At 57.3% G+C, this 27,201-nt stretch overlaps 1 protein-coding gene across 24 annotated transcripts in view; it reads left to right on the plus strand.

Annotated features, from left to right (window-relative positions):
* The window catches only part of DGKZ (diacylglycerol kinase zeta), a 47,543-nt gene that overhangs the window by 14,196 nt on the left and 6,146 nt on the right, over positions 1 to 27,201 (plus strand). For 4 of the 24 annotated variants that reach the window (XR_010147192.1, XM_016920766.4, XM_054661284.2 and 1 more), the window contains exons 2-15: positions 20,139 to 20,247; positions 20,500 to 20,595; positions 20,854 to 20,928; positions 22,353 to 22,409; positions 22,798 to 22,866; positions 24,169 to 24,240; positions 24,343 to 24,459; positions 24,560 to 24,631; positions 24,931 to 25,026; positions 25,284 to 25,366; positions 25,473 to 25,533; positions 25,627 to 25,740; positions 25,817 to 25,957; positions 26,982 to 27,060. Coding sequence is in view for 16 of the 24 variants with exons in the window: in XM_016920766.4 (XP_016776255.1) it covers positions 20,139 to 20,247; positions 20,500 to 20,595; positions 20,854 to 20,928; positions 22,353 to 22,409; positions 22,798 to 22,866; positions 24,169 to 24,240; positions 24,343 to 24,459; positions 24,560 to 24,631; positions 24,931 to 25,026; positions 25,284 to 25,366; positions 25,473 to 25,533; positions 25,627 to 25,740; positions 25,817 to 25,957; positions 26,982 to 27,060 (1,241 nt within the window). In the remaining 8 variants the exon portion in view is untranslated. Of the gene's footprint in view, positions 1 to 347; positions 706 to 14,261; positions 14,602 to 18,762; positions 19,833 to 20,138; positions 20,248 to 20,499; positions 20,596 to 20,850; positions 20,929 to 22,352; positions 22,410 to 22,797; positions 22,867 to 24,168; positions 24,241 to 24,342; positions 24,460 to 24,559; positions 24,632 to 24,930; positions 25,027 to 25,283; positions 25,367 to 25,472; positions 25,534 to 25,626; positions 25,741 to 25,816; positions 25,958 to 26,981; positions 27,061 to 27,201 lie in introns of those variants that run through there. The other 20 variants (XR_010147191.1, XM_054661285.2, XM_016920769.4 and 17 more) reach the window with 15 other exon arrangements.

Consider the following 27,201-nt stretch of genomic DNA (forward strand, 5'->3'; position numbering starts at 1 on the left):
GTGGTGACAGCAGCCCTCGCGAGTGTACACTTGTGAGCGTGCAGTTGTTTGGTAGCGGAGGGATCGGGGGAGGAAAGACTGCGCGTCTGGGTGCGCGCAGTGCGAGTGTGCCAGGCCGGGAGATTCAGACCCATCCAGGCGGGCCGGGCCGGGCTGGGGGCAGGGCTTTCTGCTGCCCCGCCCCTTCGTCGCCCCGCCCCTCGGACCGCCCCAGCGGGCTGCAGCGCAGCGGGCGTCCGGCAGAGGGCGCTGCGGGCCCGGTGCCACCGTGCGGCCGAGGGGGCGTGCTCGGCGGCGGGCAGGCAGCGGCCCGGCCAGCTATGCGGGGTCCTGCGGCCGCGGCTGGCGGCACTTCCTGGAGCGGCGGCGGCAGCGGCTTCCCGGGCACCTGGGCGTGGGGAGCGGGGGCGCGAGGTGCGGGGCGGGCGGAGCGAGCGCGCGCCATGGAGGTGGCGGGCGGCGCGGAGCGGGCGTGCTGAGCCCCGGCCGCCGGCCCGGCATGGGCGTCTCCCGCGGGCCCTCCGCCGGCCGGGGCTAGGGCCGGATGGAGCCGCGGGACGGTAGCCCCGAGGCCCGGAGCAGCGACTCCGAGTCGGCTTCCGCCTCGTCCAGCGGCTCCGAGCGCGACGCCGGTCCCGAGCCGGACAAGGCGCCGCGGCGACTCAACAAGCGGCGCTTCCCGGGGCTGCGGCTCTTCGGGCACAGGTGAGCGGGGCGGCGGCGGGGCAGGCACCGAGGCACCGGCAGGTTACCGCTCCCTCACCGGGGGACATTCCTCGGCCACTGGGGGTCCGGGCCACTTCGGTACTGACACTGAGTCGGGGAGACGCTGGCACCGGCGGCACGAGCCGTCTTGGCGTGGGCACCCACTGGGAGTCATCCCCCAGGGCCGCGACACAGGCGGGATCGGTCGGCTTGGCACTGTCACCGGGTGGGGGTCATTCCCTGGCACCGGCAGTCTAGTGCGCCTCATGTGTAGTACCGTGGGAGGGTCGGCTCCCAACCCTCCAGCAGGAAGATGGAATCACCCCAGCCCCCGGCACAAGCAGGTTGGGCCCCCAGGACTGGTCACCCACGCCTTCTTGGCACTGATAGAACAGGGCCTCTCTGAGCCTCCTGGCACCACTGAGGTGGGGATCACACCGCCCTTTGGACTTTCGTGGGACCAGGTTGCCTACCACCACTGCGTGGCATCTGCAGAACGTAGCCCCGTTGATACCGTCACCACACATGGCTTGTCCCCAAGCTCTGGTCACTGGTTTAATTGTTTAACATGTTAAGCTTCTCCTTGGGGTTGGGGGTGCCTGATCATCTGCCCTACCTTGCTCTTAATTAGCAGAGAGACCCCAGCCCATCCCTCTGCTAGGCAGGCAGCATGTCTCCCTCTACCCTCTTCCAGCCCATGCTGGGAAAGGGATGGAGTGGGCTGGAGTCTGGAATCTCTGCTGGCTGTTCAAGCTTCATCTTGCCCCCTCCCCCAGCGCTCCAAATGTCACCATCTTGTGCCTGTGACAGAGTTTTGACCAGGACTCTAGCGGGGAACCAGGGGGAGAGTGTGGAAAGACTGAGTGCAGGCAGTTCATGGCAAGTGTGCTGCTCTTGGTCGTGAGCCGCTGCCTGCCCTGGTAGCCGTGGTGTAAGGTAAGGGACGTGAGGCTCCAGGAGTACCTGACCTGGCTCCCTGCGCTTCTTCCTGACCGAGCCCTGCCCTTCCTTGGTGGCCAAGGAGCTTGTAGCCAATCAGCCAAGGACCCCAGAGCCACCTCAGACTGAACTCTGACCACTTGGAGTCTGCCCAAGGCCTCCCTCTCACTTTTCTGCAGCTGCCTAAACTTGGTGGCATTCACCCCCACCCTGCCCCTTAGCTTTGCTCTGCCCCTTCCCTGGGTAGACTTTACCCACCAATAACATGGGCGGTTTTCTCCTGTCGTGTGGGCTAGCATACCCGTGATGCTGACTTGTGCCCTCTACCTGTCTCACCCGGGCCAGGGCCCACTCTTTGCACCTGCACTCTGTCTCTGAGCACATGCACAGATCTGGATTCTTACACTGGCAGATGGAGCTCCGTGGGCTCCTGTGTTACCACGCAGGCTTCAATGTCATATAAAACAGGGCAGGGAGTGAAACTTCCAGTAGCTCTGTTTTGTCACCCACAGCCCTGCAAGATGGAGCAGTTTACACCCAGCTCTGCAGGATGTAGCCTCCAGTATTCACAGGCTCCGCAGGGGGAGGGAGGGGCGCCACCAGAGGCTTCCTGTTGCTGCCCACAGGGTATCAAGTGTTGGGTTCTTCTGACCTGTGGCTGTGCCCCTTCTGAAGGGCACAGGTTTGTGGGTATAGGGATGAGCACATTCGGGAGGAAGAACAAGAAACCAGAGAACCAACAGATACCTTTATGTAATTATCTAAAATAAGCAGGGTAGGTGGTATTCTTCCTTTTGTAAAACAAAAAAAAAACAATTTTTTGTAGAGATGAGATCTCACACAGCATTGCCCAGCCTGGTCTTGAATTCCTGACCTCAAGCAGTCCTCCCACCTCGGACTCCCAAAGTGCTGGGATTATAGGTGTGAGCCACCACACCTGGCCTGTTTCTCCATTTTTATAGATGAAAGAAACACAGTCAGAGGGGATTTGCTCAGAGTCACATAGCAAGGAAGAGGTAGAGATAGGGTTTGAAGTCAAGTTGGTGTGATTCCAAAATCCACATCCCTTTCTCTATACCAGGATCCCAAACGGAACATCACAATGGCCAAGGGAGCTTTAAGAAATACAGATTCCTAGATCTTACCCTTGGCGTGTCTGACCCATCAGGTCTGGAGGTGGGGCCTGGGCATTGTTTAAAGCTTCCCAGGTGATTCTCATGTCCCATCAAGTTTGAGAAGCACAGTAGTCCGTCACCCTGGGGAGTGTAAGTGCTCTTATAGGATGCCTGATGAGAGGAAAGAAAATTCAGCAGCACCTCTGGAAGCGTGTAAGGAGTGTCCCTTGTTTGGGAGCACTGTGCTGGGGATAGTGGGGCCTTCAGAAATGAATACATTCAGAGAACCCAGTAGTATCAGGCAGAGAGCAGCAAGGGAAAGCACTTTCTCCTGGCAGGCCTGGGAGCTCACTGGGGCTGGCCTCCTTCCCTTTGACTTGATGGGGCCAAGGGGTGGGGGCTGGGGGCAGACATGTGGAAGGGTGGAATAGTACACCTGCTCTGGGTTCTGCCCCCTCCAATGCTGCTTGGCTGGTCCTGCTACCTTTGTTTGTTTGTTGCAGCCTCAGGTAAAAGTCCTTGAAGCCCCAGCTGAAACCAGCCCTTCATCTTATCCCAGCTCCATGCTAGCTCTTAACCTAGCTCTTGCTTCTCCCCAGTCATCCACCCCATGTCCCCCATCCCGCCCCCTCCCCACCCCACCCACATACACACATCCAGCCTTGGGGTTGAGGGGCCCGACGGGAAGATCAAGGGTAACAACTAGGTTGGCAGTGGCTGCTGAAGCCAGGTGGAGAATTCTGCATGCGGACCCTGGCTCATGGGGAGAGTTCCATGAACAATTAGCAGTGTCTGCTGTGGGCTTGGCAGGGGGTCTTGATGGCACATGGGCCACATGTTTGCCATCCTGGCCCCTCTGGGTAGGACAGTCTCTGAATGGCAGCCCCTATGGGGCTGAAAGAGGCTTTTCCTTAAAGTCCATCTCTGCCCCACACAACTGGCGTCATCCTCTCAGAATCGGGGGGGCAGCTTGCCATCTCCCTTTTTTTTTTTTTTTTAGCTCAGTGAGCCATGATTCTCCCCAGCTTGTGGATTCCTCCCACCCCAACTGCATCCCACCTTACTTCTTGCCGGAACTATCAGTCTCCTCCCTGAGGAGGAGGAGGAGGAGGAGAGGAGGTACAGGCCCCTACTCTGATCCCAGGGTATTTAGTTTTCCTCTACCCTGAGCAGAGGGCAGGCAGGACCTTTCCATTTAAGCTTCTGTTGACCCTAAGGATTGGGCAGCCAGGAGTGGGAGAGAAGTGGACTCTGTCTCCTCCTCCAGGACCCACCGGGAAGGAGGACCCGCTTATCCTCTGGCCTGGTCTCAGCAGCCTGATCCTGGCAGGTCACAGGGCTTGTGGATTAGCTGGTTTTACACCCCAGGGGCATCAGAAATTACCTGGCACCTCACACATGTAGACATAAGGAGCCTTGGCCTCAGAGCCCCTAGGAGCCTGAGCGTCTGTGCCGCCATCCCCTGCCCTTCACGGTGCTCAAAGTCACAAGCTCCCAGAGGGCAGGAGGCACACCTGCAGAACCAGTGTGAGACAATGGGTCCCATTTAGAGGCACTGCCACACGGCCCCAGCGAGCATGGCCCTGAAGTCAGGGCTGCAGAGGGTGCCCAGCGGGTGCCTGAGCAGAAGCAGCCCCTGTTTGAGTTGGTTCTGCAATGAATAGGGAGGGACGTGTTGAGGGACGCCTCTTTTGCAGAGGTGAGAACCCTGTCTATGGCGCCAGGGTGTCTGGGAGCGAAAGGAAACCTCTTTGAGTGGTTTGTCTCACCCGGGCTAATGCTGGGAGCAGCCCAGGTTGCTGTGAGAGGCAGGGACAACCTAGAATCCTTGGGTTCCAGCAAGTTTAGGAAAGAAAAATGGGCCTCAGTGGCCGAGCTGCGTTCATCTCACCGTGTTTGCTCCCCACACAAGGTCAGGTGCCAGAGTATACAGCTGGCCCCGGCTGGGAACCCAGTGTAGAATTCTCACAGTCTCCCTCTGTGCCAAACGCTGTCAGGGGAGGGAATGACAATTCTTGTCATTTTGTCTCCATGCCATACTCCAAAAAGGTCAGATCCTGGGATGTGGAGCTGCCCAGGATTCTCGGTTGGCACAGGAGCTCGAGAGTTGGTGTCCCCTCAGGCAAGGACAGAGGAAGGACTAAGTGACCCCTGGTGAGAGAAAGCTGAGGCTCCAGGCAGCTGGGCTGGGGGAGAGTGAGAGAAACGGGCCTGCCCTCCTCGGCTCCCTGGAGGCCTCTCCAGAATTCGCCAGTGGCCCCCCCGGGGCAGAGGTGAAAGTGGAGTCATAGGTTAGCCCTGAGTCTTAGGCCGCGCGGGCCCCTCGGAGAAGCAGGGATCCGGAGCCCTTCCACCCACTTTAAGGCAGGAGAGAATTGGGAGGTGCGGAAGCAGCCCCTGGAGGCTGCCCTGCAGTGCCGCTGGAGCGACACAAGGGGGCGACAGCTGCCGTTGTGGGAGGCCGGTGGGCGAGGAGCTTCTCCTTCCGCCAGTCCACAGGCCCACGGGGACCCACAGGCACTTGCTGGAAGTTACCTGCAGCTCTAGCTGCCGGGCGGAGCCAATCAGTGCGGCCCAGGGCAGGCTGGGTGGGTGCCTCTAGCCTCCTGGCCCCACCCCTCCCGTCCCCTGAGGCCCAGGCCCAGCCAGGTGGCCTTGACTCAGCCAAGGTCTCGCAGCTAGCCGGGGTCATCTGGGACTCCCGCGCTGGGTTTCCAGGGCCATGTTCATTAAGGCCTCATCACAGGACCCAGGACAGGCTGACCACCTCTCCTCCCTGCCCCCTCTGCCTCCTCCTTGAACAGCCCTCTAAGTCAGCTGCGGGGGCAGTGTGTGCAGGAAGCGGGATCTGCCACACCTGCGGCCAGGTTCTTCCGCTCCCCGAGTTCCTGGGCCACCCCTGAGCGGTGCCAGGCACTCATTCCTTGCTCTTCTTGGCTCTCCTCTGTTCCGTGTCGGGGTCAGCCCCACATCCAGCCTGCAGTGTGGGTTTCAGCACAGGACTTGGCTGGCACTTGGGTCACAGGTGTGGAGGGTAGGCCAAAACAGTAACCAAATGCCCTGGAAGAGCTATCATTCTGCCATCTTTCCTCTTCACCCCCTTCCTCGCTGAAACACCAGAGACGTGGTTAGGTCGGGAAAGCAGGTTCGAGTGAGACCAAGGGCTCTGTGGCCGCGGAGGGGAGGGAGAGGCTGAAGAGACAGGAGTGGCGTTCCAGCTCCTCTGTCTTTGGTGATTAACAGCTGCCAGAAGCTTGTAAATTCATCAGTTTCATGTGATCTTCATAACATCTTTGTAGTTGGTTTGATTCCCATTTTGCAGATAAGAAAACCAAGGCTCAGAAAGGTCAGGGGCCTGGCCAGGATCCCCCAGCTCACACTGGAGCCCAGCCCAATGATCTTCTCATGACGTTGGGCCGCTCTACTTAGGAGTACTCTTTTCTTCTATTATTTGCCATCCCTAAACTGGGAAGACCTAAGAAGAGGTTTGAGTGCTCCATGGGGTTTAGTGAAAGATCTTTGCCTCCTGTGCCAACGGTGTGAGACCCATGAGATAATCTGACCTGGACCCCAAGGGAGAATGGCCACCAAGATCCCTCAAGTCAGGGGGAGCAGGCTGGACTGGGAGAGACCCTTGGTAAAGAGACTGGGGCTGTGAGCCCGTCATCATGTGGCGTCCAGGCTGGGTCTGGCGTGGAGGACAAGTCTGATCTTTTTCCTTGCTTTAAGGGCTCAGGGAGTCTAAAGCCCAATGGACATGCTCAGAGGAGCCCCCATACCACCCAGGGGTCGGTGGCTGGCCTGGGGCAGGGAAGATCGCTTCACTCGTACCCAGTGCCTCATGGTGAGAGGTCTGAGAGGAGAGGGAGGGCCCCAGCATCCTCCTCATCTACACTGAGACCTCCTCCCCTTGCTCCTGGCAGAGCACCAGTTCAGAGCTCCCACGTAGAGGCCTCTCCCCTGCCAGGGATGAGCCCATCTCAGCACATGCCAAAATAGCTGTCTGGGAGCCTGGGCCCGCACCGCCCACACCCCAGCATCTCGCGGGTTAACAGCTTGCCTGTCTCTCCGCCCCCTTCCCCAGCTTGCTGACATTTTACAGAGAGAGGCGGGGGCGGTTGTGAAAGGGGGCAAGCTGGTTCTTGCTCCCCAACCCACACGGACACCCCACTGACACAGCCTGCCACCACCCACCCACCTCTGGAAGGCATCCCCTTGGGGGAGACCTTCCTTCCATCCTGAGGGCCCTGAAAGGGTGAGGGACAGGCTGCCAAAACCATCCCTGGTAGACCCAGGGAGCTCTAGGGGGCTGGTCTCCCTCAAGGGGTCTTTTGTAGGACACAGGATCTCCCTCTGTCACCCAGGCTGGAGTGCAGTGGCACAATCATAGCTCACTGTAATTTCAAACCCCTAGGCTCAAGCAATCCTTCCACCTCAGCCTCCCGAGTAGCTAGGACTATAGGTGGGGGCCCCCATACCGGGCTCATTTTTTCTTTCTTTCTTTCTTTTGTAGAGACGAGGTCCTGCTATGTTGCCCAGGTTGGTCGCGAACTCCTGGCCTTAAGTGATCCTCCCACCTTGGCCTCCTGAGTTGCTGAGATTACAGGCCTGAGCCACTGTGCCCAGCCTCTGGAGTCTTTTTAAGAAATGATTTTGAAATCTTTCTAAACACATTAAATATCTTGCCATTAGAAAAGTGTGCAGAATAAGGTGACACCTACTGCCTAGCTTGGTTGGAGCTTAGCATTAGGCCATATTTGCTTTAGATAGAGATGGAGGCCCCTGTGTCGTACTCCCTGGAGGAAACCACAATTCTGATTTTGGTGTGTGTGATGTTCTTGTGCCTGTTTTTAAAATTGTCCTACATAGGTATTCATGCCTAGCAACATACAGTGCTGTTTCGTATGATTTTACTCTGGTTTAAATGGTATACCAGGCATATTCTGCATTTAGGTTTTTCCCTCAATATTGTTTTGGAGATTTAACCATCCTAAACATGAATTCTCACGGATCCATTTTAACCTCCACGTCCGATTCCATTGTGTAACAGCAGCTTATTTGCCCAGGCTCTGTTGACGGACACTTGGGTGGTGTGCAGTTTTTCGCTATTGCAAGCGATCCCTCTGTGTTCTCTCCACCAGTGCTTGCTCACAGGGTCTGTGTATTTTCAGCTTAGACAGACGTTGCCAAATTGTGCTCCGAAGTAGTTGTCCTAATTTTTAGGCCTCTGTGTTTATTTTTTTATTTTATTTTATTTTTTTGAGACAGAGTCTCACTCTCGCCCAGGCTAGAGTGCAGTGGTGCGATCTCGGCTCACTGCCAGCTCTGCCTCCCGGGTTCAGGCCATTCTCCTGCCTCAGCCTCCCAAGTAGCTGGGACTACAGGCGCCCACCACCACGCCCGGCTAATTTTTTGTATTTTTAGTAGAGACGGGGTTTTGCCATGTTAGCCAGGATGGTCTCGATCTCCCGACCTCGTGATCCGCCCGCCTCAGCCTCCCAAAGTGCTGGGATTACAGGCATGAGCCACCGCGCCCGGCTATTTTCTTTCTTAAAACTTTCAGTAAACTGGGGAATTGTTTCCCAGGAACAAACACTTTCTCCTTCAAGCCTGCAACACTCCCTTGAGAGAGACGAGGGTGGGCGTTAGCCCTATTTATCAGATCAGGAAACTGAGGCTGAGGCAAGTTAAAAGGCTTAGCTTGAGGTCATGTAGCTGGTCAGAGGCAGATCCTCTGGGCCTTTGAAGCTAAACCTACTGTGAAGGCCTTTGTCCCCTGTGTGAGTAGTGTGGAAGCCTGGAGAGTGGGGTGGGGCCCTGGGGGCTGATGGGGGAGGGAGCAACATGGTCAGAAAGTTGAGGGGGGAGGTGTTAAATTTTTTTTTTTTCTTTTTTTGAGATGGAGTTTTGCTCTTGTTGCCCAGGTTGGAGCGCAATGGCGCGATCTCGGCTCACCGCAACCCCTGCCTCTGAGGTTCAAGCGATTCGCCTGCCTCAGCCTCCCAAGTAGCTGGGATTACAGGCATGCGCCACCACACCCGGCTAATTTTGTATTTTTAGTAGAGATGGAGTTTCTCCGTGTTGGTCAAGCTGGTCTCGAGCTCCTGACCTCAGGTGATCTGCCCGCCTCAGCCTCCCAAAGTGCTGGGATTACAGGCATGAGCCACCTGCCCGGCCGGGGTGTTAATATTGAATGAGGGGTGAGGGGGAAATGCTTCTCCCAGCAGATGGGGAATGGGAGCCCTCTGCAGACACAGGAGAAGACAAGGATGGGACAGTCACCAGAGAAGAGTGGGGGCCCACGAGGGGTTTATAACAAAGGGGCCCCTTTGGGAGGCTAAGGGAGATATATCGGCATTCCCATCAGGGATCGGTTTCAGTGTTGCCTCTGAGACACCAGAGCTCAGCCCAGACCAGACTTGTCCACCCAGTGCAGCAGGAAGTTCTCGGGAGCTGGCCCACTCCTGGGGCTCTGTGCCCACCTGAAGCCTGTGCTGTCAGCGGGATCCATGAGGCTGAGTCCAGACCATGCGCTGTTCCCTCCACTCACTCTTCAAACCACACCCAGCACTTCTACACTCTGGGGATGCCATTAGAAGCAATGTGAGGCCCTGGGGCTCACAGCCTTTCCGGGGATGCAGATTTGCACATTAGTGCTGATTGCCCAGGGTCTGAGAGGAAAACCATGAGGGAGAATTCACTGAGTAGAGAGGGGAGTGGTATTCCAGGTAGGGAGACCACCGGATGCCACGTGGTGCCACCTGGAAAAGGGACCCGCGGTGTTTTGTTTGCCAGAAGCATCCAGGATGGAGCCTGAGGGGTCGAGGGTATGTGCCATGGAACACACTACTGAGTTCAAACCCCAGCACTGCCACATGTTAGCTGGACGACTTCAGGCAAATGACTTAACCGCTTTGTCTCTCAGTTTCTTCATCTGCAATATGAGGATACGGGTCATGGGGATAAGAATACCAACTATTCTTAGGAGGATTCGTAGCTTAATATTTGTAAAAACACTTAGAGTAGTGTCTGGTGGAGTGAGTTATGTAAGTGTTAAATACAGCATTAAAAATATGAAAGAGCAGAGAGGAGGCTGGGAGGCCTGTTGCCTGCCAGCCCCAGGTCTTTGCATTTTGCTCAGCTGACAGTAGAGTCAGTAAAAGGTGATTGGGTGCTTTAGGATGAATTCTGGTGGCAGCGGGAGACTGGCTTGGAGGGAGGCACTAAAGGAATGGGTTGGTCATTTGTTGCGCAAACATCTCTTTGAGGCCTAGCAGGGGCTGAGTCAGGGACTCGGATGTGAAAGAAGAGACTGGGGGTATTTCACCAAGGAGCTCAGGCCAGCTTAGGATCCCCGCCTAGCCCCCAAGCCTCTGAGACAGCCCCTCCTCCCCTTTCCTTGCCCACCACCCTCCCCTTGTGACTTCATGTCACCAAACCGACTATCTAGTTTTCATGAGAAAGCCATGGAGAACATGGAGCGGGCGATAGCATCCAGCCCAGAAAGGGGCCTCCAGGTGTCACTCTTGGGGTCCTCTAGAGAGGAGAGGAAGGTGGCCACCCAAACCAAGGCTGTTGCCATCCCCTTGTACCCAACAAAGAGAAGTGGCCTGAGCCAGCTGGAGCCTGTGGTCAGCCGTTGCATGTGGTTACACAAGGTGGAAGAAGCCTTTCTCCTCCCTTAAGGTGCTGGCCCCTCCCCCGTGGAATTCCCTGTTCTTTCCTCCTGCACTGATCAGCAGTAAATGCTGGACTCACTGCCAGGCACCATGCCGGGCATGCCCAGATGCTCTAGACCTGGCCCTGGCCCCCCAGGAGCTTGCGGTCTGGTGGAGGAGCAGGCATGTGGGCTGAAAGAAGCAGGCCTCCCAGGGCTCTAGTGGCAGGGGAGCCGAATGGGCAGTGCAGAGCTGTGAGTAGGAGGGGTGTTCCGTTGGCTGTGAGCAGGCAGCTGCTTATCAGGTAGAGAGGGAGGCCAGTATTCGGGGCAGAAGGTGTGCCAGGTGCGGCGGCACAGCAGTAAGCCAGGCACAGCCAGATTGGGGCACAGAGAATAGGCTGGCTTGGTTAGAACTAAGGCTTCGTGTCACAGTACAGGAGGCTTAGTGCCACACCGCAGGAGCCACGTCTGCCAGGGTGGAGAAGGCAGATTCACTCTGAATCAGTGGTCTTAAAAAGTATGGTCCTGGGGGTGCCCTGACCCATTTCAGGGATTTGATAAAGTCAAAACTATTTTCAGAGATACCCTGGTTCCTGCCTTTTTTTTGCTGTGCTGATGGCACAAAAGCAGTGGTGGGTAAAACTGCTGGCCCCTCAACGCGAATCTAGGCAGGGGCCCCAACATCAGAGTCCTTACTCCATACGTACATTTCTTTAAAAGTAGTGAAGATCATTAATTTTATAAAGTCTAGACCCTTGCGTACCTATATCTTCTGATATTTTACATGAAGGAATATGAAATATATATAAGGCACCTTTGCTGCAAACCAAACTGTGATGAGGAAAAGCTCTTAACTCGGTGCAGTTGTAAGCTGTACTAGATGCTTTTTTTTTTAAGAACACCATTTGTACTTGGACACCTGATAGACAAACTAGTCAGATGTAGGTATTTGGCAGACATTTTCTCAAAAGTGCATGACATGAGCTTGTCATTTCCAAAACAGTGTCATTATTTGTTGCCAGGCACAGGCCACCATGGCTCATATCTGTAATCCTATCACTTTGGGAGGCCAAGGCAGGAGGATCACTTGAGCCCACGGGTTAAAGACCAGCTTGGGCAACACAGTGAGACCTCATCTCTACATATATTTTTTAAAAATAAGTAATAAAATATTTGTTGCCAATGATAAAATTTGAGCTTTTGAGCAAAAATAAGAATTTTGGAAACCTTTTATTCACTTCCTAGAGCCTGACGGCTTCCTCAGGCTTAAAATTTTTCTGATGAGATCAGTAGTGAAGTTAGTGTGATTTTTGGTATTGTATAATAACATGTGGGCCAGGTGTGGAGGCTCACACCTGTAATCCCAGCACTTTGGGAGGCTGAGGCGGGCAGATCACCTGAGGTCAGGAGTTTGAGAGCAGCCTGGTCAACATGGTGAAACCCCATCTCTACTAAAAATACAAAAATTAGCTGGATATGGTGGTGCACACCTGTAATCCCAGCAACTCGGGAGGCTGAGGCAGGAGAATCACTTGAACCTGGGAGGAGGTTGCAGTGAACTGAGATCGCAACACTGCACTCCAGCCTGGGCGACAGAGCAAGACTGCATCTCAAAAAAATAATAATAAAATAAGGCCAGGTGCTGTGAATCATGCCTGTAATCCCAGCACTTTGGGAGGCCAAGGCGGGCGGATCACGAGGTCAGGAGTTCGAGGTCAGCCTGGCCAACATGGTGAAACCCCGTCTCTACTAAAAATACAAAAAAAAATTAGCTGGGCATGGTGGCCCATGCCTGTAATCCCAGCTACTCAGGAGGCTGAGACAGGAGAGTCACTTGAGCCTGGGAGGCTGGGGTTGCAGTGAGCTGAGATTGCGCCATTGCACTCCAGCCTGGGCGACAAGAGCCAGACTCCATCTCAAAAATAAAATAAAATAAAATGTGTCACCATTTGGAAGATCTGCATAACTCAGTAAACCAGTATTTTCCAATGACTGGTGCTTGATGTTACAAAATTCAAAATGCAAGGTAGTCCAGTGGAAAGTTCATTGACATGGTTTTATATTTATATTTATTTATATTTATTTATTTATTTATTTTGAGATGGAGTCTCGCTCTGTGGCCAAGGCTGGAGTGCAGTGGCGTGATCTCGGCTCACTGCAGCCTCCGCTTCCCAGGTTCAAGCGATTCTCCTGCCTCAGCCTCCCGAGTAGCTGGGATTACAGGCACCTGCCATCATGCCCGGCTAATTTTTTTTTTTTTTTTTTTTGTATTGTTAGTAGAGATGGGGTTTTGCCATGTTGGCCAGACTGGTCTCAAACTCCTGACCTCAGTTGATCCGCCCGCCTCGGCCTCCCAAAATGCTGGGATTACAGGCGTGAACCACTGTGCCCGGCCTGATACGGTTTTAGATTCCACATTGCAACTAACCTTTGAGAAACTGTCATTTATCATATTTTGGTGTAGTAGCAAAGAAAATGTATAATTACCTGGAAAGGCTGTTAAAGATATTCCTTCTTTTTGTAACTACATGTCTGTGTGAGGCAGAATTTTCTTCATATACTTCAACCAAAACAACATGTCACAACAGATTGAATGCAGGGATAGACAGGAGAATCCAGCTGCCTTCTATTAGGCCAGATGTTAAAGAGATTTGCAAAAAATGTAAAATGATGCCACTCTTTTTGCTAACTTTTTTTTAGAAAATTATTTATAAAAGTGTTGTTTATATTAACATGTAATGGGCTTATTGTTTTAAGCTAGTAAGTATCTTAAACATTTCTCAGTTTTATCTGATATGATACATATTAATAGCTGTCACCCCCTAAAACAAAACTCTTTTGGGATCTTCACCAATTTTGAGAGTGTAAAGGGGTCTGGGAGCTTTCAAGTTGCTGAACACATGGAGGTTCCTGGAGGATGGTGTGCCCAGGGAGGGCGTGGAAGCTCCTCGCCCCTTTCCTCATCAAAAAAAAAAAAAAAAGGCTGGGTGCGGTGGCTCATGCCTGTAATCCCAGCACTTTGGGAGGCCGAGGTGGGTGGATCACGAGGTCAGGAGTTTGAGACCAGCCTGGCCAACATGGTGAAACCCCGTCTCTACTAAAAATACAAAAATTAGCTGGGCATGGTGGCAGGTGCCTGTAATCCCAGCTACTCGGGAAGCTGGGCCAGCAGAATCATCTGAACCCGGGAGGCGGAGGTTGCAGTGAGCTGAGATCACGCCATTGCACTCCAGCCTGGGTGACAGGGCAAGACTCCATCTCAAAGAAAAAAAAAAAGAGTTTAAAGAGGTCTTGGGATCAGGCAGTTGGACAGCTGCCACTCCAGACCCTAGGGTACCATGTCAGGACTGGGAGTTGGGGGGGTGGCATTCCGGTCAGGATACATATAACACAGACTGGTGTCTTCTGGGCGTTCCTTAGCTTGGCAGAGCCAGAAGACCCAGAAGCTGGAGTCCCAGCTCAACCAAATCGGAGTTGTGGGCAGTCACGGGCTTCCACAAGCCGCGTGTTGCCCCATCTATTCAGTGGGACAGTAGTGCCGTCTGCACAGGGGAAATACCAGCCTCCCGTTTGTAATGCTGGTGAAAAGTACTTTGTAAGTTGTGAAACACTGCACAGATACTTATTTTTGTGGTTGTTTTGTCTGGAGCCGGTGTGATTAGCTTCCCCAGACCTCAGAAAACCTGTCCAGTGGGCGTGAGAAGGCATTAGGTGGCTAAATAGGGGGCATTAGTGGGGGGCCCCCTCCCTAAAAGGGCCTGGCTCCCACTTCTCCCTCCTTAGACCTCATTCCCAAGCTGAGGCATGGGCTGGGCTGTACTGGGTGCCAGGTGGAAGGGAGGCCACTGGGTTGTCACCCAGCCTGGCTCTGGGAACCTTGGGAAAAGGAGCTGGGAGGCACGCTCGTGCGCTGTGTGCCCGTCCGCCCACCCGTCGCCTGCTGCAGGGCCTGGAGCCGCCGCTGGGAGAGGAAGTGCGTTCAGTTACCAATCGGGTTATTTTCATAACGGCTGTCTCAGGCTGCAGGGAGGAGGGTGACAAGAGGGAGGGGGCAGAGGAGCAGCCACGGCTGCTAGCTCTCCAAACTAGGACTTGCTCAGCAGAGGCCGCCAGCCCGGAGCTGGATCCAGAGCCCGGCCTTGGGGACCCCAGCTCCCACCTGCGCCCTGCCTTCCAGATCAGGTCAAAAGGGGCCCCCAGCCCCTCCTTGCTTTCTGCTTCCTCCCTCTGTATCTGGCTGGGTGGGTGTGGGGAGGGTTGGATCCGGGCGGACCCGGGCCCCACCATCCCTAGGCAAGGGGCCTGCCCTGCCAGGTTCCTGAAGCTGATGGAAAAGAGTCCCCCCGAGCTCCTGCTGAGCCAGGGCAGACCCTGCCGACTAAACACTCACTGGCCTGGTCGCCTTCTTACCATCCAGCCTGGCCCACCTGCTCCCCGAGGTACATTTTGTTTGTTGTTTTTGACAGGATCCCTGTGGTGAGTCTCAGCCTGGGGAAGGGAGGACTCTGCCTCCCCAGCCCCTAGGCTGACTGGGGAGGGACTGGCCTCCCTTCCAGCTTCCCCACCTCCTTCCCTCCAACCCAGGTCTGTGGGAGCAGAGCCGAGGGGGTTCTGGGGAGGCAGCTGCAGGCCCTTGCTCTGGGGCTGCTGGAGGTGGGGTCGCCATGCACCATGCCCAGCCTTCACGGAGCAGAAGGCGGACGAGGCCCTGCCCAGGGTGTGGAGTGGGCGCTCTGGGTCAGTCCCATGGGGTATCCTGTGAGAGCAACTCAGGGGGCCAGGCCTGGTACCGGGTGCAGAGGGCATTCCTCATGGCACGAGCAGATACCCAGGTGACACCTGTGGCCGGCTCTGTTCCTCATGCGGTGGGTGGTGGCCACCCTGGGCACTCCTGCTTCCCTTTCTGGGTTCCCGGCCTCACTGTGGGCAGACAGACCCCAGGAGGTAGCACAATCACATGCTCTGGTGTCTATGGTGGGTGTAGGCCCTGCCAGGCCCTGCTGTCTGCCAGGTATCACCAGGCACTCTCCCTCTGTCATCGCATCCAGACCTCCTTTAGGCCAATCTTCTGAACCAGGTGGTGTGAGCTCCATTTTGCAGATGAGAAAATTGAGGCTCAGAAAGGTTAGTGGATCAATCTAGGGTGGCAGTGGCAGATTCAGGATGCCAACGCCCTTGAAACTAGCACAGGGCGTGAGATGGCCTGGGCTCTGGAGGGTGGGTGTCCTGTCCGCTCCAGCTGTAGCTGATGAAGCTCTCCGGCCTGCCCGCCCCGATAGCAGCCACTGCAGCTCAGTCACCCGCAGCCACAGCCACTGTCCAGCAAGGGTGCACGGCCAGACACCAATGGTCTTGTCTCCTGACTTCCTCTGTCCTTTCCCAGGCCCTGTCCTTGTCAGGCCCCAGAGCCGGCCGAGGGTTGATGGGGTCCCCTGAGTCCTTTCCCATCCTGTCCCCATTGGTGTAACAGGCTCCCCACCCGGAGACCGAGGGACAGCCATTTTGCTGTGGTCTTGGTGTTGAAGCCCTCAGGGTGACCTTTACACGTACTGTGTGGCGAGGTGGAGGTGACCAAGAGCACGAGGTGAGAAGACACTGTCACGCAGAGCTGCGCTATGGGAGAGGCTTAGGCCCAGGGCGGGCTCCAACAAGGCCCAGGAGAAGCCCCAGCAGAGATAGGAAGTGAGGAGTCAGGCTCTTGCTGACCAGGGACAGAGGTTTCTATGGAGACCAGAGGAACAGGAAACTCAGGCCTGCGGGGAGGGGCATGGGAGCACGGAGGCATGGGTGCCCAGCAGGAGAGCCTGTGACAAATTGTCAGCTCAGCCACTCTGACAGCCTCCCCAGACACACAGGGAAACTGAGGCCCGTGAGGGGCCAACTTGCACACAGTCACACAGCACTGCCGGCCTTGCCCACCCCACTCTGCTGGGAGGGGCGGCATCATCGGCCGCTGAGGAGACTCCTGGACAGATGTGGACCTGGGCTGCCTGGCAGTGTGTGGAGCCGGGCACCACAGGAGCACCTGTAAGCCGCCCTTGTCTCTCGAGGGGGTCCTGGCCCCTGTTGTCAGTGCAGGTCTGGGGCCGCAAGCTGGGCTCAGCCCTCACCGCCGCCCACGGGTGCAGCGACACCTCCCCCCACTGACTGTGGCCTTTTGTTTTCTGGGTGACAGTAGCATCAGGCGGTGTGTCCGGGTGACTAATCTCCTCCAGGCTGGGCAGCTGTCACAGGGCGGCCTGACCAGGCAGGCAGGAAAGCTGACACCCTGGGGAGGGCTGGCAGGCCGGTGCCCTGACGGCAGGGGGCAATTGGGCCTTCAGGCTCCTCTTCCCCTGACACAAAACAGGCCCCAGGTCGGGAAGACCCGGGTTCAGGTCCCGAATGCCGCTGACTGGCCGTGGGACTGTGGCATGTTATTGGCCCTCTTGAAGCCTCAGTTTCCCCATCTCTAGAATGGAGCTGCAGGTCCTGCCTACCTCACAGGGCTGTGGTGAGGATTACACGAGATGATAAAGTACTTAGCCCAGGGCCTGTCACGTAGCAGGTGTTCGTTATTATTCCCTACCTGGTTCCCTTTCCTACCCCATCCCAGCCTCATGTTCTAGGAGGAAGGACCCTGCAACCCACCCCATTTCTGGGACGCAGGCTTTGCCGTTAGGTAGACTTGGACTCCAGCACTGACTCCACACTGACTTGCCGTGGACTCTAGGCGGTCACCTCTGCGTCAACTTCCTCATCAGGAATGCAGTGTGATGCAGTACCTATTCCTTGGGGTTGCAGTTTATGAAATGATCTAAGTGTTTATCAGGGGCTTAGCACAGTGCCTGACACATAGGGGCTCAGTAAATGTCAGCCGTGACACTGGTGATTTTGGGGGAGACCCAGCGCTCTCCACCCATGCCTGCTGTCCTGCCCCTGCAGCTCCCTCCGGCCCAGGTGGTCTGCTTTGAGTGGGGCACTATTTGGGGTCATAAGAGCACTGCCCTGACCTCCCTGTCATCTGAGGCAGCTGGAAACTCCAATAGGCAGAGACCAAGAGCTGAGCTGTGCAGAACTCTGCTTCCCTAGGCACCTCCACCCTGTCCATCTCTCCCCCAACACCCCTGTACCTGGCCTGAAGCTGCTCAAGACCTGCAGGGCAGTAGCAAATCAGTGCAGTGTATGGAAGGAGAAGGTGCTAGACGTGCGGCCTGGGCCTGACTCCTCCAGCCCTTCATCTTTGCCTTCATCCTTCCTCCTGCCCACCATGCGTCCAGGGCATCACCCACCATGCCTAATTAATGCCAGCCTTCAGGGGACCACAGGGCTTCTTCTGTCAGCCCCAGGCAGCACTGTCCCAGGGCTGTGACCTTGACCTCTGTGGCTGCCAGGGGTTAGGATGCATCCCCCACCAGTCTCTACCCAGGACCAGGGCCCAGGAGATCACCTGCTGTGGGGCACAGGTGGCCTCAGGTACCTGGAGGCATCGCCACCCTGATCCATGCCAGGCAGGCTGCCCTTCCCCCACTGTTAGGAGAGGTAGGGCACAGGAGCTCGATGCTGGCTGTGAAGAAGGGTAGGCAGGGCTGAGGTGAGCTGGCAGAGGGAGCAGAGCATGAGTTCAGGATGGGTCCATGGAGGCCAGGTCCAGGTGGGAGCTAGGATGATGCCCACAGCTGCTGCCTGCCTGCAGGAGGGAGCTCTGGGCTGTGCAACGTTTGGAATTGTGAGTATGGGGGCTTCCAGCATCAGGGCCGCAGAAGAATGTGCAGTCACAGGCTCCATCAGCAGCAGAGTCAGAAGGGTTTCCCGGCATCACCCAGCTTCACCCTGGGGTATCCGTACTTTGTCCCTTCAGAAAGGTGAGACAGAGCAGTCGAGCACCAGAAAGTTCTTACCATCAGCACTTCAGACATACAGGCACGCACACACCCAGAATTCAGAAGGCTTTGCTTTTGGCCCAAGCCTATTGTCACGGCCCCCTGGGTGTGAAGGGAGACTGAGCAGCCTCTCTCCCGGGAGAGCCAGACAGTGACTCTCCAGTTCCCTGAGACCTGGTCTCCCCTGAGCTACACATTAGACCCTCTCCATCTCCAGGAGTCACCTTCAGCCTGACCCCAAGGCTATGGGCTGAGAGACTCTGGGGGTCCTGTCAGGATTAAGTTCCTTTGCAGAGAGCCTCATTTTGTTATAGCTTGGTTTGCTCCATGTCCCATGAGGGGACACCTAACCTGCCCCCACCATGTTGGTGGCAAAACAAAGGCCCAGCAAGTGGGAAGCCCTGCCCTGGGCCCCACCGTCCATCCAGGCAGACCGACTCCCCATTTTCTTTTTGTTTTCTTTTCCATCAGCTTCCGGCAGGGCAGGTGGAGGCCTTTAGGCCCAGAGCTCTGTAGACTCTGGTGCCTGGATGGGGGAAGAAGGGGTAGCCTGAAGCACCCACCTCCCTGGGACTCCAGGGCTCCCTAGGGTGCAATGGGGGAGAGCATCAGTGCCCCAACAGCTGTAAACGTGGGCTCCCCTGAGCACCCCTGGGATCCTCACATGGAGGTCAGAGGCTGCAGTGACCCCTCCCTCCCTCAGGGGTTGCTTCCCTTCTCATGGGGCAGAGGCTGTGAATGGGCTCCCGGACACAGGACAGACCGTGGCCTGATCCAGCTCCTGATGCTCCCGGTCTCTGTGCCCAACAGCCAACCGCCTGCCATGGAGACTTTCTTTAGGAGACATTTCCGGGGGAAGGTGCCAGGCCCTGGAGAGGGGCAGCGGCGGCCCAGCAGCGTGGGGCTGCCCACAGGCAAGGCCCGGCGTCGCTCCCCCGCTGGGCAGGCCTCCTCCTCACTGGCACAGCGGCGCCGCTCCAGCGCCCAGCTCCAGGGCTGCCTCCTGAGTTGCGGGGTGATGGCCCAGGGTTCCAGCCGCCGGCGCTCCAGCACTGTGCCCCCTTCCTGCAACCCCCGCTTCGTCGTGGATAAGGTGCTCACTCCACAGCCTACCACCGTGGGGGCCCAGCTTCTGGGTGCACCCCTGCTGTTGACCGGGCTTGTGGGCATGAATGAGGAGGAGGGTGTCCAGGAGGATGTGGTAGCCGAGGCATCGAGCGCCATCCAGCCAGGCACCAAGACACCAGGGCCACCCCCACCTCGGGGCGCCCAGCCGCTGTTGCCCCTACCCCGCTACCTGCGCCGAGCCTCCTCCCACCTGCTCCCCGCGGATGCCGTATATGACCACGCTCTCTGGGGCCTGCACGGCTACTATCGGCGCCTCAGCCAGCGGCGGCCCTCAGGCCAGCACCCTGGCCCTGGGGGCCGAAGAGCCTCAGGCACCACCGCCGGCACCATGCTGCCCACCCGTGTGCGCCCACTGTCCCGCAGGCGCCAGGTAGCCCTACGGCGCAAGGCGGCCGGACCCCAGGCCTGGAGCGCCCTGCTCGCGTAGGTATAGCTGTGGCCAGCAGGGCGAGTGGTGTGACCTCCTGTGGGTCTGGCCTGGGCATGGGCCTTGAAGCTCTGCCTGGCTGAGGGTTCCCCACTTGGGAACACTCTGGGCAGTATCCTGAAGCCAGCGTACCCCAAAAGGCCATGTCTCCTGCAGGGAGCCTCTTAGTGTCTGGGGCTGCTGGGAGGCTCCTCCGCCCTCCCTGTTGCCGAGGTCATGGAAAGGGCAGAGGCCCCAGGAGGTGGGAGGAAGTAGGGTCAGCAAGTGCTCAGCCCCCTCCTCAGCTGTCTTCTCCTCTCTAGGAAAGCCATCACCAAGTCGGGCCTCCAGCACCTGGCCCCCCCTCCGCCCACCCCTGGGGCCCCGTGCAGCGAGTCAGAGCGGCAGATCCGGAGTACAGTGGACTGGAGCGTGAGTGCCTGAACACCCCGGGGTCCCAGCCCCTCTGGGCTCTTGGCCAAGGCGCAGCTGGCGGGTGGAGGCGCTACAGGCAGCTGGGAGAGCCAAGCCTGGAAGGGTTGGGACAGTGGGGCAGACGGAACAGAGCAGGGTCGATCGGGGCGCTGGAGCGGGTTTGTCTTGGGAGAGGGCGGGTGGGCGGGGGCTGATGGGAGGGAGGGCTGGGCGGCCAGCGTGTGCTGAGCAAGCCCATCCCGTGGCTAGGAGTCAGCGACATATGGGGAGCACATCTGGTTCGAGACCAACGTGTCCGGGGACTTCTGCTACGTTGGGGAGCAGTACTGTGTAGCCAGGATGCTGGTGAGTGCTCATAGGGGCACGCCGCCCCCTGCTGGTGGAGCCAGTAGCCGCAGCCCTTCCAGGAACGTTGGAATCGAGCCCGCTCCCTGGCACCCCTGCTGTGGGCCGCCCCAGGATGGTGAGGGGTGCAGGGGCTTTGTCCGGATGCCAGGACTGCGGCTTCCCAATGCACACAAAGGGCAGCTGTGCTGGGGCAGGCAGCCTCCGAGATAGACTTACCTGGTGCCTCAGGGGCCCTCTCTTCCTGTCCTGCAGCAGAAGTCAGTGTCTCGAAGAAAGTGCGCAGCCTGCAAGATTGTGGTGCACACGCCCTGCATTGAGCAGCTGGAGAAGGTGGGTGGGTAGCTCAGCTTTGCCCGCCCCTGCCCTTTGGGTGCTGAGGCCCTTTCAGCGCGCACACACACCCACACGTTATACAAACATGGCCTGCCAGGAGTGACCCAGCACTCGGGGGTGAAGAGTCAAGGACCCTGGAGCCAAATGCCTGCGTTCGAATCCTGGCTCCTCACTGATTAGCTGCTGTATCCCCACTGCCTGGAACAAACCTGGCGCCTAGTGGGTTCGTTGAATATCACTCAATGGAATGAATTGACGAATGGTGGCCCTTGTACCATTTCACCATGTCCAAACTAGTGCTTAGAAGAGGCCATTGATTTGCTGAAGCTTCATAACTCAGCTGTGGCTACACCCTGCCTCTGTGGAGACCTTTCCCCAAGGGCCATTGTCCACTGTGCATTTGCAGCTGGGGGCATGTCTGGGCACTGTGCTTCTAGAGGTGGAGGCAGCACTGGGCAGACGGGTCAAGGCCAGGGGCAGAAGGGTTCGCATGGAGGGGCAGCGCTTCCCAGCCTGCAGAAACCCAGGCCATCATACGGGAGAGACTGTAAGACTAGGAGTGGTTCAGGCAGGCTCACACAGGCTGCTTTCCCCAGCCTCTGAATTGTAAAGTGAGGCTTCCTTATACCTCTAATAAGGCTGAAGTAGGGACAGTTATGAGAAGGGAAATAGAAATGCAGCCCCACGCACTGTACACTCATCATTTAAGGTGGAAATCGACCTAGGGTTCCACAAATTAGCTAAAGGTCTCCAGGGGCCAGGCAGTGCAAGTCTGCGTGTGAGGACCAGGCTGGCTGCATGTGCCCGGGTCAGGAGTGCCAGAGGGCGAGGAAGAAAGGATGCAGCCGAGTGCGGTGGCTCACGCCTGTAATCCCAGCACTTTGGGAGGCCGAGGTAGGTGGATCACCCTGAGGTCAGGAGTTTGAGACCAGCCTGGCCAACATGGTGAAACCCCATCTCTACTAAAAATCACAAAAATTAGCCAGGCGTGGTGGTGCACACCTGTAATCCCAGCTACTCGGGAGGTGGAGGTTGCAGTGAGCTGAGATCGCACCACTGCACTCCAGCCTGGGCAACGGAGCGAGACTCTGTCTCAAAAAACAAAAACAAAACAAAACAAAAAAAACAACGAGCAAACCGTGGTCCCATGTTAGTGGGGGAGACGGACCCAAAGCTCCCAACCTCCCCCTCATCCTGGGTACTGGGTGGAAGAAGGAAAGATCCCTCTGGCTAGTGAGGAGGAGGCAGAGAGGCAGGAGGGCTTCTCACAGGAGGTGTCTCGTGTTTCAAGGGCTCTCGTGATGATTTGGGGGTATCCCCACCTTGTGAGGATGACTCTGGGTTGTCCTGGAGGGAGTGACCACATACCTGACCCCGAAGGGAGGTTCTGACATTTTGGTGGTCACTGCCATGTTTCACAGATAAATTTTCGCTGTAAGCCGTCCTTCCGTGAATCAGGCTCCAGGAATGTCCGCGAGGTAAGTGCCCAGGGTGGTCAGGGATGGGGCCACCCTAAGATTCCTGCATGGGCCTCTGCGCAGTGTCTCTGGAGTGCCACCAGGGGGCTCGGCTCCCTCTAGGCTGCTGCTCACTGAGGTCTGTCTGAGGTCTGCCATGCGGAGGCCTAACTAGCGCTGCCTGCGGAGTGGGTGGGACAGCTTGTGCCTCCTGGTGCTTCCCAGCCTTCTCTGTCCCTCTGAGTCTGAGCCTCCCCCAGGCCATGAAGAGTCTTTAGCCCCTCCTCCACTCATGCGCAGGACTGCAGAGCGCTTCCTGCAGCCCCGTGTGTTGAGCCGTGTGGGCAGTCCTCAGGACTGTGCCCCTGCCCACCCCTCACCCAGTGAAATTTTTCCCCTTCTCCCCCAGCCAACCTTTGTACGGCACCACTGGGTACACAGACGACGCCAGGACGGCAAGTGTCGGCACTGTGGGAAGGTGAGAGGCCCTGCCCGAGGACATCGCCACCTGCACCTGCGGGCCTGAGCCCAGGCCGTGTGGCCGGTGTGGCCTGCCGATCACTGACCACACCCTGGTGTGCAGAGTCCGGGGCTGACCCTCAGCCTGGCTGCAGTGCCTTCAGTTCTCAAGCACCCTGGCCTGCTCTTGGTCTCTGGGCTTAGTAGGAGAGCAGGGAGGAAAGTTTTCTTCCCATGTGGCACACCTGGCCTGCTTTGAAGCTGCAAGTGGCCCTTTGGAGAATCTTATAGACTTACTCATTCGGTGACTGCATGGATACTTGTGTGCCGAGCGCCAAGCTGGGCAGCGGTTTCCCACCCTCCTGAGGACAGTGTGGCTAGAAGCCGGGCTTTCCAGGCGACCGCCTAACCCAGTCCACAGTTGTTTGGTTCACTTTCTTGTTTGCTTCTTGCCCGCCTCCCTCAGTAAGTGCAGGCTCTCAAAGACGGAGAGGCTTGCTTCACTGATTCTCAGCGCCTGGCCCACTGCAGGCCTTTCATAACAGCCTGTGTGATGAACAGGGAATGAATGTGATAGGTACTCGGAAGCGGCAGTAAATTTCTTTAACAGCACATGGGGGTCTGGTCAGGCCTCGGGGGTAGGAAGGAGGGAAAATCCGAGTGAGGCAGGAGTTAGCCTGCAGTGTGGCAGAACGAGTATGCATGTGGTGCTGTGCAGGTAACTTCAGGGAGTCAGGGGGCCCGGGCTAAGCCACCCTGCTCTTCAGGCTTATCTTATACATATTTTTTTTTATTTTAAAAAATGTGTTCAGACTGGGTGTGGTGGCTCACGCCTGTAATCCCAGCACTTTGGGAGGCTGAGGTGGGTGGATCACCTGAGGTCAGGAATTCGAGACCAGCCTGGCTAACATGGTGAAACCCTGTCTCTACTGAAAATACAAAAAATTAGCTGGGCATAGTGGTGGGCGCCTGTAATCCCGGCCACTCAGGAGGCTGAGACAAGAGAATCGCTTGAACCTGGAAGGTGGAGGTTGCAGTGAGCCGAGATCACGCCACTGCACTCCAGCCTGGGCAACAAGAGCGAGACTCCATCTCCAAACAAAAACAAAAAATGTGTTCAAAGCTGGGCATGGTGGCACATGCCTGTTGTTCCCAGTTACTTGGGGGGCTGAGGCAGATTGCTTAAGCCCAGGAGTTTGAGACCAGCCTGGGCAACATAGCAAGGCCCTGTCTCTGGGTGGAGAGAGGCTGGCACCAGGAGAGGGGCTGGGTCTGCTGCTCCAGGCCTGCCCTGGTGCCCATCCATCCTGTCTACCCTCAGGGATTCCAGCAGAAGTTCACCTTCCACAGCAAGGAGATTGTGGCCATCAGCTGCTCGTGGTGCAAGCAGGCAGTGAGTGGTGCCCCCGCCCCCAGGGCCAGGCCCTGCACTGCTGGGTTTGGGTCCCCGAGTCTGAACACGGTCCCGCTGAGCCCGGCCCCTCGCTCTCCTCAGTACCACAGCAAGGTGTCCTGCTTCATGCTGCAGCAGATCGAGGAGCCGTGCTCGCTGGGGGTCCACGCAGCCGTGGTCATCCCGCCCACCTGGATCCTCCGCGCCCGGAGGCCCCAGGTGAGTACTGCCTGCACCCTTGATGCCCCGTATGCACTTGGGGTCTGCCAGCTACCCCAGCCTGCCCACCTCATCACCAACACCCCTGCTTCCCTTGCAGAATACTCTGAAAGCAAGCAAGAAGAAGAAGAGGGCATCCTTCAAGAGGAAGTCCAGCAAGAAAGGGCCTGAGGTCAGCCCCAGGCTGGGCAGAGGCTGCAGGGGAGCAGGAGAGAGGGGTCTGTTGCTCAGGGTACAGAACTTCCACCCCCAGCTAATGCTGCCAGCTGGTGGGGGTCTGTGTGGGCTCTGGGGCCTCTGAGGAAGGCAGGATTAGATGCCAGTTTCTGCTCTGTGGCCTGGTAAGATCTGGCCCAGAGATGGTACGTGAGGGTACAAAGGGGGAACAAAGTCACCCAGGGGGCCTGCTAAGGATGATGGTAGGGTGTCCTGGACGGGAAGGAGCTTACAGCCTCTCACCTTGTCTCCCAGGAGGGCCGCTGGAGACCCTTCATCATCAGGCCCACCCCCTCCCCCCTCATGAAGCCCCTGCTGGTGTTTGTGAACCCCAAGAGTGGGGGCAACCAGGTGAACGCGGCCTTGCCTCTCAGCTAAGGGCTCGGGCGGGGGTTGGGGTCCAGCCCGTCTGCCAGCAGCTGTTCCCAGAGCCCGTTTCTGGCTTCTACCCCAATCCCTCTTTCCCAGGGATCCTGAGAAAATCCTGTCCTTTCTCCACCCCTCACCCCTTATTGGCCCTGGTTCCCACAGTCACACCCCTCTCCCTCTGCTGCTCCCACTTCGTCCCACCACTGCCTGACTGTCTCTCGGCTCCCCATCCCATCCAGGGTGCAAAGATCATCCAGTCTTTCCTCTGGTATCTCAATCCCCGACAAGTCTTCGACCTGAGCCAGGGAGGGCCCAAGGAGGCGTAAGTACTTGCCAAGGTTTTGTGGGGGACATGGGGGGGAACTTGCCTCACTCCTGGGGTACAGCACACATCCCCTGACCCCACTGCCATCTTCCCATGAGCCCAGGCTGGAGATGTACCGCAAAGTGCACAACCTGCGGATCCTGGCGTGCGGGGGCGACGGCACGGTGAGCTCCCCACATGGGCCAGCCGAGCACCAGGGCTGGGCCTGAAGCCGGGGTCCCTGTGGGCCTGACTTGCCTCTGTTCTCCCTCCCCCAGGTGGGCTGGATCCTCTCCACCCTGGACCAGCTACGCCTGAAGCCGCCACCCCCTGTTGCCATCCTGCCCCTGGGTACTGGCAACGACTTGGCCCGAACCCTCAACTGGGGTGGGGTAAGCACCCATAGGAGGGGGGTGCAGCTGGGGCCTCTCCAGCCACAGAGGGCTCAGTCCCTGCCTGCTCCCCCAGGGCTACACAGATGAGCCTGTGTCCAAGATCCTCTCCCACGTGGAGGAGGGGAACGTGGTACAGCTGGACCGCTGGGACCTCCACGCTGAGCCCAACCCCGAGGCAGGGCCTGAGGACCGAGATGAAGGCGCCACCGACCGGGTAAGTTGGCCAGGGTGTGCGGGGGCAGGGCGGGTGACTGGGGACTGGATCCCACTTTTCCACTTGCTGGTTCTGGGACCTTGGGCGTGTCTCTTCATTTCTCCAACTTCCACTTCTTCCTTGTACGATGGGAATAATAGTACTTGCCTCACAAGATGCTGTTTTTTCTGTTTTTGTTTTTTTTTTTGAGACTGAGTCTCGCTCTCTTACCCAGGCTGGAGTGCAGTGGCGCAATCCCAGCTCACTGCAACCTCCGCCTCCCAGGTTCAAGCGATTCTCCTGCCTCAGCCTCCTGAGTAGCTGGGATTATAGGCAGGTGCCACCACACCTGGCTAATTTTTGTTTTTCTGTTTTCTTTTTTTTTCTTGTTTTTTTTTTTTTTTTTGAGACAGAGTCTCACTGTCACCCAGGCTGGAGTACAGTGGCACAGTCTTGGCTCACTGCAACCTCTGCCTCCCGGGCTCCAGCTATTCTCCTCCGTCAGCCTCCTGAGTAGCTGGGACTACAGGCACCCGCCACCACACCCGGCTAATTTTTGTATTTTTAGTAGAGATGGGGTCTCACCATGTTGGTCAGCCTGGTTTTGAACTCCTGACCTCAGGTGATCCATCTGCCTCGGCCTCCCAAAGCACTGGGATTACAGGCGTGAGCCACCACTCCTGGTCAGAAGATGCTGCTTTATTCCATAGACATGCACTGAGCGCCTGCTACCTGCCAGGCACTTCTCTAAGCAGTAAGCAAAACCAAGCCCCACTGTTGTGCTCCACATGGCATGTCAGGAAGAAGTGTTAGGGGAGCTGACAGGGAAGAGATGCCGCAGGCACGCAGCGAAATCCCCCAGGAGCCACCAGGCAGAGCAGGGCTGTGCCTGACAGCGGGTGAGCTGGGCTGAGCCCTAGCGGACGCTGCTGACCAGGAAAAGCCTGTGAACAGATGGGCTGAGCTGGCTCGGCCACACAAGGCCCCTGGAGCGGGGACATTTGTGAGGCCCAGCCCTCATTTTGGTCCCTTGACCTTTTTCCAGTTGCCCCTGGATGTCTTCAACAACTACTTCAGCCTGGGCTTTGACGCCCACGTCACCCTGGAGTTCCACGAGTCTCGAGGTTGGCAGCCTCCACTGAGGCCAGGGCAGGGTGGGCACAGGAGCGTCCCCGGGAGGGTCAGACCCTGCTCCCGCCAGTGAAGGCATCCATCCCAGCCCTCCCCCAACCCCACCTGGGCAGGCTGGGGTGACTTACTGGCCC

The sequence above is a fragment of the Pan troglodytes genome, chromosome 9, assembly GCF_028858775.2.
Source record: "Pan troglodytes isolate AG18354 chromosome 9, NHGRI_mPanTro3-v2.0_pri, whole genome shotgun sequence".
Lineage (NCBI taxonomy): Eukaryota > Metazoa > Chordata > Mammalia > Primates > Hominidae > Pan > Pan troglodytes.